This window comes from Cryptomeria japonica, chromosome 7 (genome assembly GCF_030272615.1).
Source record: "Cryptomeria japonica chromosome 7, Sugi_1.0, whole genome shotgun sequence".
NCBI classification, from domain to species: Eukaryota; Viridiplantae; Streptophyta; class Pinopsida; order Cupressales; family Cupressaceae; genus Cryptomeria; species Cryptomeria japonica.
The window spans coordinates 854,257,015-854,276,230 of record NC_081411.1 but is presented as its reverse complement, the minus strand read 5'-3'; the positions used below and the strand labels follow the sequence as shown (position 1 = coordinate 854,276,230).

The 19,216-nt window shown below is 39.4% G+C and overlaps 1 protein-coding gene across 1 annotated transcript in view; it reads right to left on the bottom strand.

The window, feature by feature from the left end:
• The window catches only part of LOC131028942 (chlorophyll synthase, chloroplastic), an 89,691-nt gene that overhangs the window by 57,748 nt on the left and 12,727 nt on the right, over positions 1-19,216 (bottom strand). The window contains exons 4-12 of the mRNA XM_057959320.2: positions 17,700-17,787; positions 17,070-17,155; positions 16,813-16,899; positions 15,537-15,602; positions 15,322-15,405; positions 15,122-15,183; positions 14,714-14,789; positions 14,544-14,606; positions 14,318-14,399 (exon numbers count right to left, since the gene is read on the bottom strand). Of these exons, the coding sequence (XP_057815303.1) occupies positions 14,318-14,399; positions 14,544-14,606; positions 14,714-14,789; positions 15,122-15,183; positions 15,322-15,405; positions 15,537-15,602; positions 16,813-16,899; positions 17,070-17,155; positions 17,700-17,787 (694 nt within the window). The remainder of the gene's footprint in view (positions 1-14,317; positions 14,400-14,543; positions 14,607-14,713; positions 14,790-15,121; positions 15,184-15,321; positions 15,406-15,536; positions 15,603-16,812; positions 16,900-17,069; positions 17,156-17,699; positions 17,788-19,216) is intronic.

The following is a 19,216-nucleotide window of genomic DNA, read 5'->3' as shown; positions in this document are numbered from 1 at the left end:
TAATCTCTGAAAGATCATTTTAGGGTTTCTTCCAAGTTGAGTCTGGCCTAGTTTTTGGAGGTCGTTAGTTGTCTGCCTGGGACCTTAAGTTTGCCTTAATGGAGTATTTCCTTTCAGGAGAATCAGGATGGTGAGACTGAAGGGTAGGGTGAATAGGTCTAAGGTCAGGATAGGTCTAATTTGATGGTTTTCTTGTTAGAGTCATGTTTTCTTCCATGTATGAGTCAATTGAGCAGAGTCAGTGATCAGAAGGAGATCGAAGAGGTGATTTCAGAAATTGATGAGCAAATGCACTTGATGATGATTGAAGGAGTTTTGGAAGAATATGACCGAGATTGTTGACTTCTGAGGCATAATTGAGAAAGTTGGTACATTTTTGCCTTGAAGGAGAGTTTTTAAGCTTTGAAATGATGAAAGCCAGTCTAGGAGGAGAAATTCGCTCCTGACCCTTCCAAAGGGTCCAGAGCGAAATCTCCCTTTCCTGCCTTCCTTGGCCCTAAAAACCTAGTTCGACCTTACCTAGACCAAATTGGATGGAGATTTGTCTTGATTGTGAAGTAGGGGAGTTGATTTGATCAAATTTGATGGAGAATGAAGTGAAGCAAGGTAAAGAACTAGCCGGGAATATAAATTTCGCTCCTGACCCTTCCAAAGGGTCCAGAGCGAAATTCCTGAAAGTTGTCATCTTTACTTGGCAAAAGGCAGGATCTTGATGGGGATGCGTGAAAAAAGGTTTGTGTTCACCTCTCAAGGAGGATTAGAGTTCAAAAGGTCAAGAATCAAGCTAAAATCTTGATTTTCGCTCCTGACCCTTCCAAAGGGTCCAGAGCGAAAATCCTTCTAGACCACCTTTTCTTCTCAGTTTTGGCTAAGTGTTGCCTTCTAGGGCATGTTTGAGGGTGAATTGATTTGATCTTGCCTTGAGATGGAGTTGGTGGATTTTTGAAGGACAAGATTTTGACCTAAAGGAGAATTTCGCTCTGGACCCTTTGGAGGGTCCAGAGCGAAATTCATCATAAACCTTGTTTCTTGACTTGAATGGATTAGAAACTTTGCTCCTAATGTGCAGAATGATCTAATTTTGCCTTGTGAAGTGGTTTGAAGCTTGAAAAATGAGCAATTTAACCAGGAATGAGATTTTCACTCCTAACCCTTCCAAAGGGTCCAGAGCGAAAATCTTCCTAAAGCTCATTTCATCTTAAGTTTGGCTAATTTTTTATTTGCAGGGTATCTTGGAAGGAAGCTTGGACATTCTTATTGCCTTTGAAAGGTTTGAAAGTGTTGAAAATGAAGGATTTTGGACCAAAAAGGGAAATTTCGCTCCTGACCCTTCCAAAGGGTCCAGAGCGAAATTCCTAAAAGCTCTTACTTTTGCAATAAAGGAAGTCAATTTTTTGATTTGTTATGGCATGGATGGAAGAAAAATAACTTGCTTTTGCCTCTTGAGGTCGTTTTGAAAGGGAGAAATGAAGGATTTAGCCCAAGAAGGGATTTTCGCTCCTGACCCTTCCAAAGGGTCCAAAGCAAAAATCTCTCTAAGAGACATTTCTTGCCTTATTTGGCCAAAACTTGATGTCCAAGGCATGATGAGATGAAGTATGAACATGATCTAGCCTTTGGGGATGTTTAGAAGTTGAGAAAATGAAGGATTCTAGCCAGGAAAGGAAATTTCGCTCCTGACCCTTCCAAAGGGTCCAGGGCGAAATTCCTTATAAACCTACCTTTTGACCTTTCTTGGACATGAAACCTTATTCTTAGGGTAATGAAGGACGAAATCCTACCTTGCAAAGAAGTTTCAAGTTTAGAAAATGATGATTTTGGGTCAAAATTGAAAATTTCGCTCCTGACCCTTCCAAAGGGTCCAAAGTGAATTTTCTCAAAACTTCTTTTTGCTATCAAGTTTTTGCTAGGTCAAGTGTGGGATTAGGCAAAATCAAGAGGAAGTTGCCCTTAAGAGTGACTTTAAGTTGCTATAGACCATGAAAGATGAAGGAATTGAGCCTATAGGTGATTTTCGCTCCTGACCCTTCCAAAGGGTCTAGAGCGAAAATCCTTAAAAACATCTTTTTTTCCAAAATTTGAGCAAAACCAAGCTTGGACAAGGGTGTGAGAAGGCATTTGGATTGCCTTAGAGTAGATTTTGGTTGCCAAGAATGCAAATTTGAAAGCCTAATGAAAATTTCGCTCCTAACCCTTCCAAAGGGTCCAGAGCGAAATTTCTAAAATTCACCCTTTTTCCTTGCAATTCAAGACAAGATTTTGGTTTTTATACCCTGGAGAGGAGTGAGACAAGATGTTCTATGCCTTGGAGGAGATTTGAAGTTGGAAAGATGGCAAAATAGCCCTAAAACAAGATTTTCGCTCCTGACCCTTCCAAAGGGTCCAGAGCGAAAATCCTAAAACCCACTTATTCCTTTCAAATTTATGCCAAGACAAGACTAGATTAAGGTAAGAAATGCCCTTGAGACTACCTTTGAGTTGATGTTTGTTTCCAAGGGTGATGATTTTAGGCCAAAGGAGGAAATTCGCTCCTGACCCTTCCAAAGGGTCCAAGGCGAAAATCCTAAAATCTCCTATTTTGCCTTGCAAAACCAAATCAAACTTGGATTGGGTGAAAGAAGAAAACTATTTCCTAGCCTTGTGAGGTGGATTGAAGTTCAAATGATGAAAAATGAGCTACAAGCAAAGAAAATCGCTCCTGACCCTTCTGAAGGGTCCAAAGCGAAAAACACTAAAGTCACCCTTTCCTTCAAGGTTTGAGTAAAACTAGGCTTGGATTACAATGAAAGAAGCTATTTAGAATGCCTTGGAGAGATTTAGACCTTCAAAAAATGTGAATTTTGACCTAAAAAGAGAAAATCGCTCCTGACCCTTCCAAAGGGTCCAGAGCGAAATACCTATTTTCACCCAATTTACTCATGTGGAGCTACAAAAATTGAAATCCAAGACTTTGTTAGGCCAAAACAAGCGTAAGCTCGCCTTCCGGAGGATTTAGAAGTGAAGAAAATATGGTATTCATGGCCTAGTCAGGGAAATCGCTCCTGACCCTTCCAAAGGGTCCAAGGCGAAATCCTCAAAAACACCTATTTTTCATCTTTGTTAGATTGAGTCAAAGGTAAGTTGCAAAATTGTGAAGACAAGGACATGGGAGATTGCAAATCTAGGTTGTAAAGATTTTGATTCATGAAGTGAACAAGCCTAGAAAAGGGGTCCAAATAAGCCTTGAAAGGATTTAGACCTACATCACTTTGGATATTTTTAATGCCTAAGGAGAATAAAAAAATTCATCAAGCCTTAATCAAGCTTTGACATTCCTAAGCTAGCCCATAATTTTTCACTAAAATTAGCCTATTACAAGACATTTGGGAGGCTGAAACAAGTTCGCATGAATTAAGGCATTCATAATTTAATTAATTAATTTCTAAGCCTTGAAATAAATGAAAAATCCACCCTTGAAGCTTTGGAATTAATTTTAAAAATAAAAAATTATGATTGAGCACTCAATACTTATTATTTTCCCTTTATTTGCCAAGTCGGCCATCCTTTAAAAGGGGGTTTTATTTCATTTTATTTCCTTTTTGTCAAGTCGGCCTCAAGGAGAATCAAGTTGAGCGCCCTATATAAGGGAGGTGTATTTTGATAAATTCAAATCATTCATTCGTTGTTCTCATGCGAACTTGAAGAGCAGATCTAGAGGAGCGAATTCTAGCTAAGTTGGAGGCGAATTTCTTGCTAGTTGGAGGTTAATTTCCAGAATTTGCCAAGTATTTGAAGGCTAGTAGAAGGCAAAATTCTTTTGAAGGCTGATTGGAGCATAATTCATCCAAAGGAAGACCAGAAATTCAGATCAAACATCCTTGCCCAGCAAATTCATCATCTTCCTACTTTCATTTTTCAAGGTTGATAGCTAAAATTCAAGAAAGAGGTATGAAGAATCAGATTTTTGAAGTTTTTATTCAAGATTTAGTTTGATTTTCCATAGTAATCTTTTGAAAAATCTCTTGTACAATCTGATCTTAATTTAATTTGAAAAACCATAATTCTTAGATTTATCATTATTTTCAAATTAATATTTAGTTATTTCCTTGAAAGGTCTCAAATCTCCTATAATGAAGATATTATGCTCAAATCCTAACTTTAAGCTTTTGTGTAGGTGTCAAATGACGACCCCCAAGGCCGGAGGATCCACTACTCGACAGGCTCTCATCAAGGAAGATCAGAGAAACGACGAATTGGAGACCAGGATCGTGTCCAAGTGGAGCAATATCGGAGACACTAACCTAGGAAACTTCAATGTGAAGAAGTTTTAGGAAGCACCCTACATCGGCAAGCCGTCACCTATTGCAAAGAAGATAATTGAGAGTGGCATCATCAAAGCTGCAGGTTTCCCTCCTGCAGTCAAGTGTCATGAGTTGATGATTGAGTGTGCCCGGCACTATGATTCACACTCAAGGACAATCGTGGCCGAGGATGGAACTATCTTAGCCTATCTTTCGGAGGAAGCTATAAGTGAAATTTTTCATCTCCCGGAACATAGAGACATGGTCTACAAAAGTCTAGAAGGAGCTAGGTCGATCTATGAGGATGATCTTGATTCCTGCTTGAACTTCATCAACAAGAATTGGCTACTCAAGAGCAGACCTCACCTGAACAAGATTCCCAATACACCACACAGAATCGACTTCCAAGAAGAGTTCAAGGATTTGATAACCTTGCTCAATCGGGTCACGGGTGCCTCTCAAGCTTTCTTCTTTGACAAATGGATGTTCTTCTTCATACAACTAATTGTCCAAGGAAAGGGAATGCTCAATTGGGCTAGAATCATTAGCAACAGCCTGGATGTGCAGTTGAAGAGACTAAGGCCTACCAAGTCATTTCACATGAGTTCATATGTTGTATATGCCTTGATCAGAGGTTTTGAGTATGCAAGACTACCTCACAGAGGAGTTGTTGGAAGAGGACCCGGAGAAATAAGAGTTTGTGATTCTTATGTTCAACTACATCATCCGCCCAAAAGTGACTACAAGCTAGTCAATGACACCTTCACAATGAATATTACCAGGATATTGCAAGGTGGGATTCACAATTGACTGTCTCTGGAGGCACAAGAGCTCGTGAAGAAGCATGGTGCATGGTTCATTCAGTTTCCAAAATTCACATACATCAGAATTCATGGGTGTCCTTCATCTCCCTACATGTTGTCAAGATATCCTACACACAGGATAGTATCACTTGAGGTGACTAGACAGTTGGCAGCTTATGCGAAGGCATCCAGACACAAGCATGGAAATGGAATTCCCGTGCCCATCATACTAGGGAACTCAGTTGAAGTGTGTCCTAATACTCAAGCCACAGAAGATGCAGAGAAGGAATTATCTCTATACTCATTCACATCCTTTGCCTCGAGAGAGAATTTTGATCCTCATGGTCATATAGAAGAAATAGTCGGGAAGAAGTACAAGCATGAGTTTCAGGTGGAGAACTTTTGGGGGAATGTCCAAGATGATGTCGAGGTCAAAAGAAAGATGCATTCCAGGTTACCCTTGGATCTCATCAGGAAATGCAAAATTTATAGAGTAGCCGATCAAGCCCAGGATAATGGTAGATACCTCCAGTCATCCTATGAGAAGGAAGATAAAGAAGTGAAGATAGATTGGAATGAGCCCAAGGTTTTAGACCTGAGAGCTTTGATGGCTCCCGTTTTATCTTGCACTCGCAGATGGGTGGATGTACAGCATCAAAAGTTGAAGGAGCAGAATGTATCTATGACATTCACCTTGGAAGCAAGACCAGAAGAAGGAGAGGCAAGTGTGAGTGAGAATACTTCTCATTCCAAAGGCTCAAAGAGGAAAGAAGGACCTGAGAAGAGAGAACCTTCCAAGAAGAAGTAGAAAATAAATCCTGATTGCCCACCAAGCACATCTTCTAGGCATGAAAAGGAAGCAAGTCAAGGAGAAGATCAGAGGCAGATAGTATATGAAATTGATAAGTATATGGAATCCATGGTACAGAATGATAAACAAGGAAAAGGACAGACACCTCAGCATTCATCAAGTCAATCTCCCCAAGTTGGTGCTAATGAGCAACATGAAGAAAAGAATGATGATGAAGCAACATCTCCTTTCCAGGAAGATAGACCTCTACCCAAAGAAATACAAGTGAGGGAAACAAGATCTGCCATTCCGGATTGGCTGAAAGAGAGGCTGCCAAGGGTAGTTGTGGTTGAAGAGGAAGAAGATGTATTTGACTTGGAAAGCCTTATAGGAAATTCTCATGAAGTAATAGAGAAGAAGAAGGCCACAAAGATGTCAAAGGTAATTAGAGATGAGACAGGATCTAGAAAAGTGCAGATAGCTACACCAGTGGTGGACAAATATGAGGATGAGATTCTAGCAGAAGAATATGATCTAGAAACATTTGATCTTGGTCCACTTACCACCGAGCAGGCTATGGAAGAAGCAACTGATTCACTGAAAACACTCAAAGATAAACTCAAAGAGGAAGTGGAAAAGAATAAGAAGCTTGAAAAGGAGGTCAGTGCTTGGAGGAATTATTTTAGCCATCTTAACCAGCCTTTGAGACGATAGGATCCAGCAATATCTCCTTTACATGCACTTCCTCTTGAATCAATAAGTGAGGCAGAAAGGGTGAAGAGCCTAGTTCAACTCATGAGTTCTTGGATTGATGAATCTCACAAGGTAGCCGTTGAATTTGCAACAAGAATGATAGAGACAGTTCATCGAGCTATCCAAGTCCTTGAGATTATCCATAATCTAATGATAACTGTGGCTGCATTCACTCACACTAGAAATATTATCATCCCAGTCTTACAAGTGATAAGAGAAACACCAAGACGGATTCTAACGCAAGAAAAGATAATGGATGGAGGAACCCATAGCCTCCTGCAATGGTCAGCTCTGCTCTAGATGAAGGAAGTCCTTTTTGAAGACGTCAACACCAGATGCAGCCGAGTTGAAGGCATCATCCATCCAATTCAACACAAGGTGTTTGAGGTGTTGTGTACCATCCTTGACAGGCGGATTGAGATCGAGACAGATGTGGACATCCAAGAGTTGGTGGACAGAATCAAGGTCATCTTTTGCAAGGAAGAGAACATCGTCACAGAAAGGCAACGAGATCAAATGTATGCTACTATGTTCCTGATTGAGAAGACCAAAGAACTTGAGCCTGGGTGGGAGACGACTCTTCTCACTGCTTTTGATCAAGTCCTTCACTTGGAAGAATGAATGAAGAATCTTCCTGAGATTCCCATTGCTGAGATTGAGGGAATTGTGTCCAGATTCATTGAATATGCTAGAAAAGAGCATAGGAAAGGGAACAAAGTTCTAGATGAAAAGTTGTTATAGGATGATGTGGCAACTTAATTCCTATTGGTACGTATCTCCCTGATAGTATCTATCTCCTTGGTGATTTGAAAATCGTTGAATACCCTTAGAAGATCGCACCAATTCCAGTGGAGTTGTAATCCTTTGGCAATACTGAAATTGGTAGAATCTTATCAAGACCAGTCTTCATTAAGTCATTCTTAGGATTAGTTTAAGTATTCTCTTCCTTGAAACCCTTATCTTTTGATCTTTTTTTAAAATCTGTTAGTATTAGGAAAATCCTATTTCCTCAATTGAAAAGATAGTAACACGGACAAGCTTTCTTTGAAAGTACGTAAGGCCCCTTGAAGAAACAGCAAACACAACGACCACTGGTGCTTATCCACGAGTAGAGATCCTACAAAGCAAAACCTTGAAGTCCTCCCGATTGATCCTTTTTGCGATATCTTCAGCATTCGGAGACTTTACTCAAGAGAGGATAAGTTACCTCTGGGTATTTTATTCTGTGTTTGGTCGTGTACAAAATACACATCAACACACCACCAGGTGCCGACCACTGTATAGTGTCAGCACCAATGGGTCTGTTGGTGTTCCGCCAGGAACATCCGTATTCCGGGTCACCCGACTTTGTGGGGTTACTTGCACCGTACGTAGAAGTGTCGTACGTAATTGCAGTATCATTTCCAGGAGGTCCTTCATCTTCACAGGTACTTCAATCTGCAGCATTTGATTCAGGATATTTTCCTCAGCCTCAGAGCGGGAAGTACTTGCCGCTTCCTGAGTGTTCCCTTGTGCCAACATTTCCTTCGCCACTTCAGCCTTCGCCTCCAGCGCCCGCTGCTTCTCTGTGCGGGGGTCCGGGTATGTGGCCTTTTTTGCTTGTGACCGTGTGATTGCCAATACCCGTTCCTCTGTCCTGTCAATGTTGAGCAGGTTCACTCCCGACTTTGGGCAAGTTCCATCATCGTAGTCTCCAGGCCCACACCATTTGCATAGTTTTTGTGGAGTTTCTTCTAAGGTGCATTCTCTGGCAAAGTGGCCCCATTGATTGCAGGCTCGACACTGGATCATTGGTCGTCCCTTCGCATTATATTGGATCCGGGCCTATTATTATTGTTATTATTGGTCTTCTCCCTTCGCCGGTTGTTCCGGTATCCGCCAGATGGTGCATTATTGTTGGCGGTTTGCGAAGTTTCGGTGGCCGGTTGCTCTTGCGTGAAGAGAACTTGTTGGCTCTTGGTTTTCATATTGTAGGGACATTCCTTTGCCAAATGTCCGGCAATCTGACAAATGTCGCAAAAAGCCTTCTTGGGGCAGGACCCCTTGGTGTGTCCGTCACTCCTACAGTCCATACACCACACGTCGTTTTCTTCAGTCTTACTTGTACTCCCCTTCATGGCTTTGAATTTTTTCAGCATTCGTTCCATGTCCTTTTGGAGCGCGTGCACCTTTTTGCTCGATTCGCCACCGCTGCTGCTTTCCCCGTCAAAGTCTTCATCATCGTCGGATGAGTATTTATTACTTTTCTTCTTCTTTGACGTTTTGTGTTCGCTCTCGAGGTCCATCGCCCTATTATAGGTGTCGTCATATGACGTTGGGGATACAATTTTCATCTTCTTCCGTAGGGAGGATTTCAACCCTTCAACAAACCATCGTTTCTTCAACCCATCTGCGGGTTGGCTTTCCATTTTACCCAGTAGTTCTTTCAGCCTCTGGCTGTATGCCCGTACTGTCTCCTTGGAACCTTGTTTGGTACTGTATATCTCGGCTACGATTTCATTGTCATCACGGAGCAACCGAAACTCCTCCTTGAATTCCTTCTGTAGATTGGCCCATGTGGCCACTTTTTGCTTGTCAACATCGGAGTACCAATCTATGGCAACTCCACGTAATGTGGCTAGGAACTGCTGTACCCACTCATCCTGGTCCGTCACTCCGTTGGCAGACCAAATAGTTTCACATGTACGGCAGTGCCGTACAGGGTCTTCCTTGCAGTCCCCTGTGAACTTTGGCAATTTCTGTTTACTTGCCATCCCACCGCTTGGTCTTGCTCCTCTGATGCCTTGTGTGCTTGTACTTGGTGATCCTCCGCCTCCACCTCTTGCACCAAACCCTCCACTCGTGGGTCCTCCGGAGAAGGTTGGTGACCCCAAACCGAACAAATTGCCTCCCGTACGATACCCTTGTGTTCCCTCGGCACCTTTGGTCGTACCGTCACCTTCGGTCGTCTCCCTCCGGTTGGTCGTCTCCCTCTGGTTGTCCTCCAAATGGACAAGTTCTTTAGTAGGTCTCTGGTAGCGTCGATCAGGTTTAGATTTCGCCTTGTTTGTTCCACCAACTCTTCGCGATTTCTTATCCTATGGTGGTATTTTGGCGAACTGTAGAGTTCTCCTTCGGCACCCTCCGTGACTTCTTCTAGGTTCCCTTCAGACAACCCTACAATAGTGTAGAGAGTGTAATTCTCTCCGTCTATCTCTGCCTCCGCAACCTTTGTGACACCTCCTAGGGTCCCTTCGAGCAACCCCTCGGTCAGTCGTCTGTCGGCACGCTGCCTTAGCCTACGCCTTCATTCTATCTGTTGTCTGAGATTCAACGCTCTTTGTGCCACTTCCCATTTGTCACTTTGTATCTTTTTATTTTTGTCTTTATTTAGTATATTGGGCATAAATCACTTCCGTACACAACAAGCACATACCATGTACACAACCAAACAAAAAAACTTTTATTACTTCATCCCTCGTACATAATGTATGTCACTGACTGTTGACGTGTATTTTGTACACTATCAAACACAGAATAAAATACCCAAGGGTACCTTATCCTCTCTTGAGTAAAGCCTCTGATTGCTGAAGATATCGCGGAAAAGGATCAATCAGGATGACTCCAAAGTTCTTCGTTGTAGGATCTCTACGTGTGGATAAGCTCTCTATGGTATGATGTGATTTGCTGGAATCACAAGGGGACTTACGCTTGATGACTGAACTTCTGATTTGCCTTGAATATTGCTGGAACACAGAATTTTACTAGCTTTAAAAAAAGGGAAAAAGACGAGGGCGAGGAGAGGATCTAATCCAAATACTAAGAATGTAGGAGCAATGAATGATCTTTGATGAAATTCTAACTAAGTCTTGTTTTGACATCCCAGGACCATCTCCACAAGGTTAGTGCGATCTTCGAAGGAAAGCTTTATGATGTTCAAATCATCACTGCAGGCATAGACACCATCAGGTTGATGCATATCAATGAAGAAGCGACAATTGAAGTTGAGCTTAAGCTGAACGATTCCAGTTGACTACACAAGGCAAGTCTGCAATCAACAAACTGCTAGTAGTATGGATATACGAATTTCACCATCAATCAAGCACATTTCTTCCACACATCTAATAACATGAAATCAAATATGAGAAGTCAAATATGAGAAGTATAAAGACCATGCAAATTGTCGAATCGACCCATAAATTTCACCCTTTCTTCAATGAAGTTACAAGTCTTTTAAAACAACATCTTGGCAACAATCTTTGCCTTCTCTCTCTATTCTACTCTAATTGCTATTCTATCAACTAGCTAATACCTTCTAACTACTCTCTGTCTTCTATTAACTGCTTCTATATTTACTCCTTTGTGAACCACTTAAATTATATTCAATGGACAAAACATGCTTCCCTTAACCTCTTCAAATCATAAAATTGTCTTGATCCTACAAGAACAATGCAAATTTGAAAATCAAGCTCCGGTCCTTCAGTGAGGGACAGGAGCACTTTTTGCTTTCTAAGCCAAATTGTCTCACTTTTCATCTCGAAATTCCTTTGCTAGGGAAGATTTCATCTTACTTCATGCTATGAATAAAAGTTAATGTCCAAGAAAGGTCTAAAATTGTGCATATAAAGATAATCGCTCTGGTCCTTTAGTGAGGGACAGGAGCACTTTTGACCTTCTAGGCGAAAACTTCATCATTTCTTTGTTTTCAATCAAGTCAGGATGCTTTATCATGTTCATTTTGCCGTCCACCATGCCTTTGATGTTTCAATTTGACCAAACATGGCCAGGAATGACTCAAATAAGTCCTTTTCGCCCTGGTCCTTCAGTGAAGGACGGGAGCACTTTGCCTTGGTCCCTTGGAGAGGGACAGGAGCACTTTTGATGATTCAAACAAAATCCTTCACTTTTCCAAGCTAAAACCTCTTCAGGCGGGTGGAGAAAATCACTTGTTTTCCATTCATATCCAATACTTGGCCTATTTTCACTGCAAGATGAGGGAATTCAAAATTTTGCTCTGGTCCCTGAGTGAGGGACAGGCGCACTTTTCCCTTTAACCTTCAAAATTCACCATTTTCATGCCTTCAAAATCTTCAAAAATAGCAAGTCACGTCCAATTATCATTCCGAGAGACCCTGCACAAAACAAAATAGAAAAGTCAATGACAAATATGCATTAAATAACATTTTCGCCTTGGTCCCTTGGTGAGGGACAGGAGCGCTTTTGTCCTTTCTGGCTTTAATATTCAAAATTCAAGTCTCCAATCATTTCACAATGCAGAGTTAGGTCATCCTCAAGGCCAGGAACCAATTAGCACGCCTGTCAAAAACAAGAAATTGCACTTAGAATGAAATTTGCCCTGGGCCTCCAGTGAAGGACAGGAGCACTTTCTCTGTTTCAGTCATCATCTTACCTCCAAAATTTGATCAAAATTTACCTAGGCAAGAATACACAATTTCACCCTCAAAATGCTAACACTTAGACAAAATTTGGATTTTACCCCAAAAAATTCCCGAATCTAGACCTAACCTGGGACTTATCAGACCTCCCTGACAGACTCACCTTATTTCAAAAATCTCAATCTTCGGGAGGATGCTTAATAACTTTCAAAATTTGACTGGACTTAGCCTGAAAACATTCGGAAGAAACCCTCAAGGTTTAGCCCTAGCCCAGACAGACCACTCACTCACTCAAAACCCTAAAAGCAGAGAGAAGAACAGGCAAAGCAAAAACGAAAAAGAGGGGGTCCCCATTTTAATGGGGCGATGTGTGAAATGGTCACAACACTGACATACTCATTACAATGGGGGTGTTCTTATTTATTCTCGCTGACCGTCAGAGTTCATGTATTGCGCTCCTCTTCTTGGCACTCCCTAAATTCTTGTAGAATTTGCTGTCGTCGGTTCTCTCGGTAGATGTCTTCCCTTCGGTTCTGGAGAGCCAAAAATCCTTGTGCCAAAAGGTTAGGCAGTTGGCTCATCAACCGATTCACGGCGGGGCTTACTCCGAGTGAACTCCACACAGCATCTTTTGGGACATCTTCGGTGGTGGCTTCCCTCCGTACGTGTGTTTCAATTGCCACCTATAGGATGCAGGAGAAATCCTTCGTGAGTGTCTTTTCCCCCTCGAACAATTAGTCGGGTTCTCTGTCAGGGTCACTCGTTCCTTCTAGTAATGGTTGTCCCATTATCCATGTGCCATGTAGTACGTCCTTTTCCCGTTGCTCCCAGGTTTTTACTTAGGCAACAGCGCCAAATGTTTTCCCCATAAGGTGTCAAGTTAAGACATTGCATAAATGACAGAAGTACACAGAATATATGGAACTCACAAGTGTTCTATTGATTCATGGTAAGCCAGTACATACAATGATAGCAATATGTTCGACTACAATAGCCTGTCCAAAGACTGGAAACAGATACAATATAAAGGAGTCTGGTCAGTTACCCAGTACCAACTGTCGACAACCGACGGGTTAACTACTGACACTAACACAATTTACCTTAATGCTTAATTACCCGACAACACTTGCAATTCCGTTACCACTTCTTGTTCTTATCAACAAATTGACAACATTAAAAACTTAGACAAGATTTTGCAACATTTGACAACATTGACAACTTTTAGTAATTTAGCAATTTTGACAAGATTTTGCAACTACACCTCCATTTCGAATCCTGGATTGACAAAACATACCCCTTCTCACGAGAAAAGGCTAAAGACTAAGAAACTATTGACAAGCTAAGAAGACTAAATTAAAACACCTAAACTAACAAGCAATGGGGCGATGTGTGAAAATGTTACAACAGGGATATTGCATCTTGACCAGAAACCAATGATAGTTTATTATTATGTATCTCATATTTCTTTTGTTAAATATGCTTTTGGATATTTCTACATTTAAATATGAATTATTGATCCCTCTAAGTCTAAGTTGACCATGTAATTAATCTCTATAGGTCATCCCATGATGATGCTAAATATTGATCTCATCTTAGACATTTGCAGCTGTGACCTTGTGATAGGCATGTGTAACTCGTCCAATTGTAATACTGCAGTATCACTCTGATTTGTTAATTCTAATAAAACAACACTATACAGTTGACACATGTAACTCATCCCATGAGTATTCATTCATAGAGAGATACCTCTAAACCTCATTCCATGAGTATTTATTCATAAAGAGATACCTCTAAGTTTACCTTTTGCTTGACAGTCACAAGCCATCCCTTGAAAGATTACATCATGCAAATAAAACTCTTCAGTAACTTACTGTGTCAGTTAATACATATTTGTTCAATTGTAGTAACCATGCACCCTGTCACCTAAATGCACTGTGTAACAGTGATGAATGAAATATGCAACACTGAATTGAAATACTCCATCTTAAAGAAGCAAGAAGAAAAAGAGGAAACAATGAATGAATTTGTAGAGTTGATCAAAGGGACAGCAGAGCTCATAAACAGAAAGAAACATGGAGACATGCATATCATGTGTTTAAAATTTATCTATATCACAGCACAGAAATTCAAAAAGGATAAAGCTATTCATGTTTTGAGCAAAGTTTAGCAGAGAACAAAATTCACATGAATACATTGCATTGGACACAAGCATACATACCAATAAAAAATGTGATCGCTATGACAATAGGTGCTAGAAATATATTCTTCTTAAAGATATCAATGATTTTTCCCATCTTGAAAGAATACTTCACATACCTGCAACTGTCAATTGGGTGATGTCAATTGCCCCAACACAAATCCACTTTGCAGTTTCAACTCCAAATGCAACTGGAAGTGACTGCCACAAGATAAAAATAACACCGCACATAAATCTAAAATGAAGTAACTGCCACAAGGAAGAAGGAGGAAACCTGCACATAAATCTAAAGTTTTCAGTCCATCATAATTAACAAAAATTCAACATTTTGAACATGAGAAGGACCTGCAATCCCATGGTTCGATCTCCTTCAATACTCTTGAAATCATTTACAACAGCTATACCCAGCTGAAATGAATCAAAGGAAAGAAAGATATAATGATTCAGTTTGTATCTTCAATGAACTTACTACTAATAAAAGCTAACACTGGTGAATGGACTAAAACATGACATACCCCTGCTATACTGTACAAGACAGTTAAAACCATTATGTCAGGTTTAAGAGTCCCAAACAATGCTTGACCAGCCCACCTGTCCATTGAAACAAATGAAATTTTCTTGAAATGTGGCTTCTTTCCATTTCCAAACAATGAAGCAAAAGCTGCTAGCTCTGATACAGAAAGGAAGAAAACATATTGCATTTCACATACTAAATATTTGTCATTCTTGACATTGACTATGTACATAAGCATGTCAGCCCTATTGTCTACACATATGTAGTAGTTCCTCCTCACTTTTTAAGAGAATACTACTCAAAAACAAATTCTCTGAACTGGTGACGAGGGAAACATATTGCAAAACATCAACATGAAACTACAGAACCAAACAGTATTCCAAAGCATTCACCATCATATTCTACTTACCAAGGCAAACATATGTAGCTTGAACCTAGGGCAAAATTTCCTATCCAACCATTCTGTTTGAGCTGTTTACAAGAAAAGTTTTCAACTTATTCAGAGATATGGTTCAATTTCATCATACGACCCTCAAGGTCATTGCAACTGCTCTATATTCCTTGAAGGATCTTATTTGAATACCAAATACCAAAGAAAAAGTGATTGACCTTTAGAGGTGGAGCAGAGTATATATATGAGAGCAAAGAACCACCAACTGCAATATAAAAAACAGTTGGAACATCATGCCCTGCCTGTACACAAACCAAGTAACAGACAATAAAAGGAGTTAAGAAACCATCCTGAGCATTAAGGATGCCAAAAATATAGTTCCAATATTTACAAAATCCACTTCACAAAATGTGCACAAATTCTAAGTACTTACCCATACATCTAGAACAGCTGCCAAGCCCAGGCCTCCCAGAAGAAGTACCCAAATCTGGGTTATAACCTATATTGCAGATAACACCAGATGTAAATTCACAAAGACAATTCTTCTTTTCATTAGTAATTTAGATTTATGTTGAAAGTGTACAAATGAAAACTCTAAACTCGTCCCACTAGAAATATCTAGATCTACAGTTCAAACTTTAAAGGAGGAACAAAAATATAAAGTATTCAATCACACATATAAATCTGCTATTGCAATCATAAGATGAATATGAAAATAACATGCTTAGACCAAATAATATGTGAGGTCAAGTCCCTCAGACAATATGAACCTGATCAACGACAAGTGGCAGAGTTCAATGTTCCTGAACTTAATCAGAAAAATGGCTACCTAAATACTCTTTGGCCGCCATTTACAATAAATAAAATAATCTTTGTGAAAAAGAGGGAGTTGTAGTATTGATTGGTCCAGAATAAAAAGAATGATAACGTAAAAAAACTGTCACTCATACTATAGCTAGCTTAGTGCAAAATTTTGCATGACAGTCTAGTTCGGTTGGAAAGGAATTTTATTGTGACAATTCAAGAGACAAAATGCCATTAAGCAGTCTATAGAAGCATAATTAATGCATATATGATGGCATACAAATTGGGTGACTGGACAGATCCATAACCACAACAACTTTGGAGCCCTTATGAGCTGATCTTTTTGAAACAAATCACCAAATATCCATAACTACTTTGGAGCCCATGTCAGCTGATCTTTTTGCATCAAACTGGCAAATTTGAACATCTCTTGTGCAAAAATTTGCATAAAAGGAATTTTATGATCAGCACCCTTTATTTGTTCCCCTACAATTTTTTAATTCTCACTGTAGAGATTCTGTGGTTTGCCTTCCACCAAAGGATATAAAAAGATTGATTTTTATGTCCTCTGACATAGCACCATCTGGTTGTCGTGAACTTGTTATGTTTTTCAACCACCTTGACAGGTCAATATCTCTTCTATTTATGTATCTTGCAAAGTTAGCCTCTTGATTAAATTCAGGATACTATATGTTTCTCTATATGTATCTTTCATAGTTACCCTCCTCAGCACTTGGATAACAGTAATTCCAACAAAGAATTAGAGGGAATGCTTGGAACTTATACAGTGGGTCATAAATACACACAAGCAAACCTTTATGGAGAACAGCAAGTCTGCATGTATCACAAAAACTTTTTGATATTCAATAAATGGATAGATTAGAATCAAGAATCAGTCTACTCACTTCATTCTCAGAAATTGCTCCTGATGGGATTGGCCGGTAAGGTTCATTGATTGCATCGATTTCTCTGTCATACCAATCATTTAATGTCTGTGATCACATTCATGCATGACAAATGAGAGTTCCAGGGATGTAAAATGTAGAACACAGAAAATATCATAAATCTCTGCTACTAAAAGCTGAATTATTCATCAAGCAGTATACTGGCAAAGTAATGCCAGAAGAGACAAATACATTTGATCCTGCCACAGAATAGGCACCTGTGTATAACCAGTAAGGAAGGGCCCTGAAAGGATCATGCAACATAATGATTTCGCTACATCTTCAACATTCCACTGGAAGTTACCTGTAAAGAAATGTATTAGCAAATTTGAAAAGTGAAATACAACTCTAAAGTTTTAACACCTGCTTAACCAGAATGAGGTGCTACTTATTAAATTATAATTTCTTCAAGTACTAGGTACAGGAATGCACAGTGACATAAAGTAAATCATGAAAATAAAATTGATCCAAATTCAGGCCGTGCAAGCAGGAAAAATAACAAATAAATGAGCTCTCTAACTACTGTGAATAGACATTCTTCTTCACAAAACCACAAATATGATATTAAAGTACTATTGGTAAAGAAATACATTTAAATTTATTATGTTGCACATTGTTTTATATAATAAGCATAATTAGCTCACCTAAAAATTTTAAATAGTAGACAATTTATTTAATCAAATATAATGGAACCCATTACATTTCTAGTGAAGCTCAGCAAAGATCTTATAGATAGATACTTCTTCAGATATTCACAAACAAATACAGATAAAATAGAGTTGTAGCAAAGAAAAAATGTAAAGACGGGCATAAGATTATAAGTTTTATTGGAAAAATCAGAAAAGCACCAGATGCAGCAGCACCACAGACTACTCCCCAGATCAGTGGTGCCCAAGTAACTGGCTTTGTAAGTTGTAAGCGAATCTTCCATTTATCCTGCAAATCAAAATGTAAAATTGAATAGTTAAATACACCAAAGATAGAAAGCAATTCATCAATTTGATGTTTGCATCCCTGAACGACAGCATCTAACCAAAGACCATTGCAACCATGTTCTATAATTTTCTCCATACCCTTCTCTGCGAATTTCTAAAAAACAATATGCATATTCTCATACAGGTGAACATAACATAAACACCATACTTGTCAAATGAAAACACCTTCCATAGGCAACTAATGAATCAAGATTGAAGCCGAGTCAAAATAGTTTTTTGTGTTACTAGGTAATACTTGGTGTTAAAATTCAGATGCACATCTTCACTTTCAGAGACTAGGTTAAAATCCAGATGCACATCTTCACTTTCAGAGACTAGCTGGCACTGCCATATTTTGCATGTGTAGTGTATGAAGAGCATTTCCGATCTTCTGTGTTAACTCCTTGGATCTAATTTCCTCAAATTATATGAGAAAAATTCTTTAATAGATAAATGATGTCCATGGATGAACTTTCTTCATCAAGATATGCCAAGCTGAAGAAACACATCCAATGCATTGTTTAGTTGGCCACATCTCAAAGAACTCCCATCACCCACAGGGAAATGTCAAGTCACTTAGGGTGAGCTTCCTCAATTGAACAAGCCTTTAATCTTTTAAGGTAGTTGAATGACCTCACTTGGACTGTATGGGCTATCATTCAATACTATTTCCCCATATTTCATTCTAGAAGTACAAATTGTCAATCAAGAAAAAGAATGCTAAGGACACCTACTTACTGCTGGCCAGACCTTCCCATTCAAGTACAGGATTTTCCCTTTCATTAGCTTTTTTTATGATTTCTCGTTTAAAGAAAACTTCTATCTCTTGTTTGTAACTTGTTTTATTTTTCCACTTGTTTGCACTAATCTAATAAACCTTGGATGAAAGTTTGTTTTATAGTCTTCACCCTTCATCCTCACTCATGAGAATACAGATTTCCAAAGGCAACATTTTTATCAAGTCACACTTAAACACTTGGCAGTATCTAAATCTTCTGCACCTCACCCACTTGTGTCAATTATGGCCCTTAGGCCTTCACTACAGAGAGATGTAATGAAATGTACATAGTTTTCAACAATTAGAGGATAGCCTGAGAACGATGAAGTGACGAGACACAAATTTGATATAAGAAAGCATAATACATCATCATGTGCCATTTATTAAATCTTCTGCACCTCGCCCACTTTTTTCAATTATACCCCTTAGGCCTTCACTACAGAGAGATGCAATGAAATGTACATAGTTTTCAACAGTTAGAGGATAGCCTGAGAAAGATGAAGTGACAAGACACAAAGTTGATATAAGAAAGCATAATACATCATCATGTGCCATTTATGATATCATTCTAATATCATTGTCATAATTCAAGTGAAATTCCTGAAATTCTGAC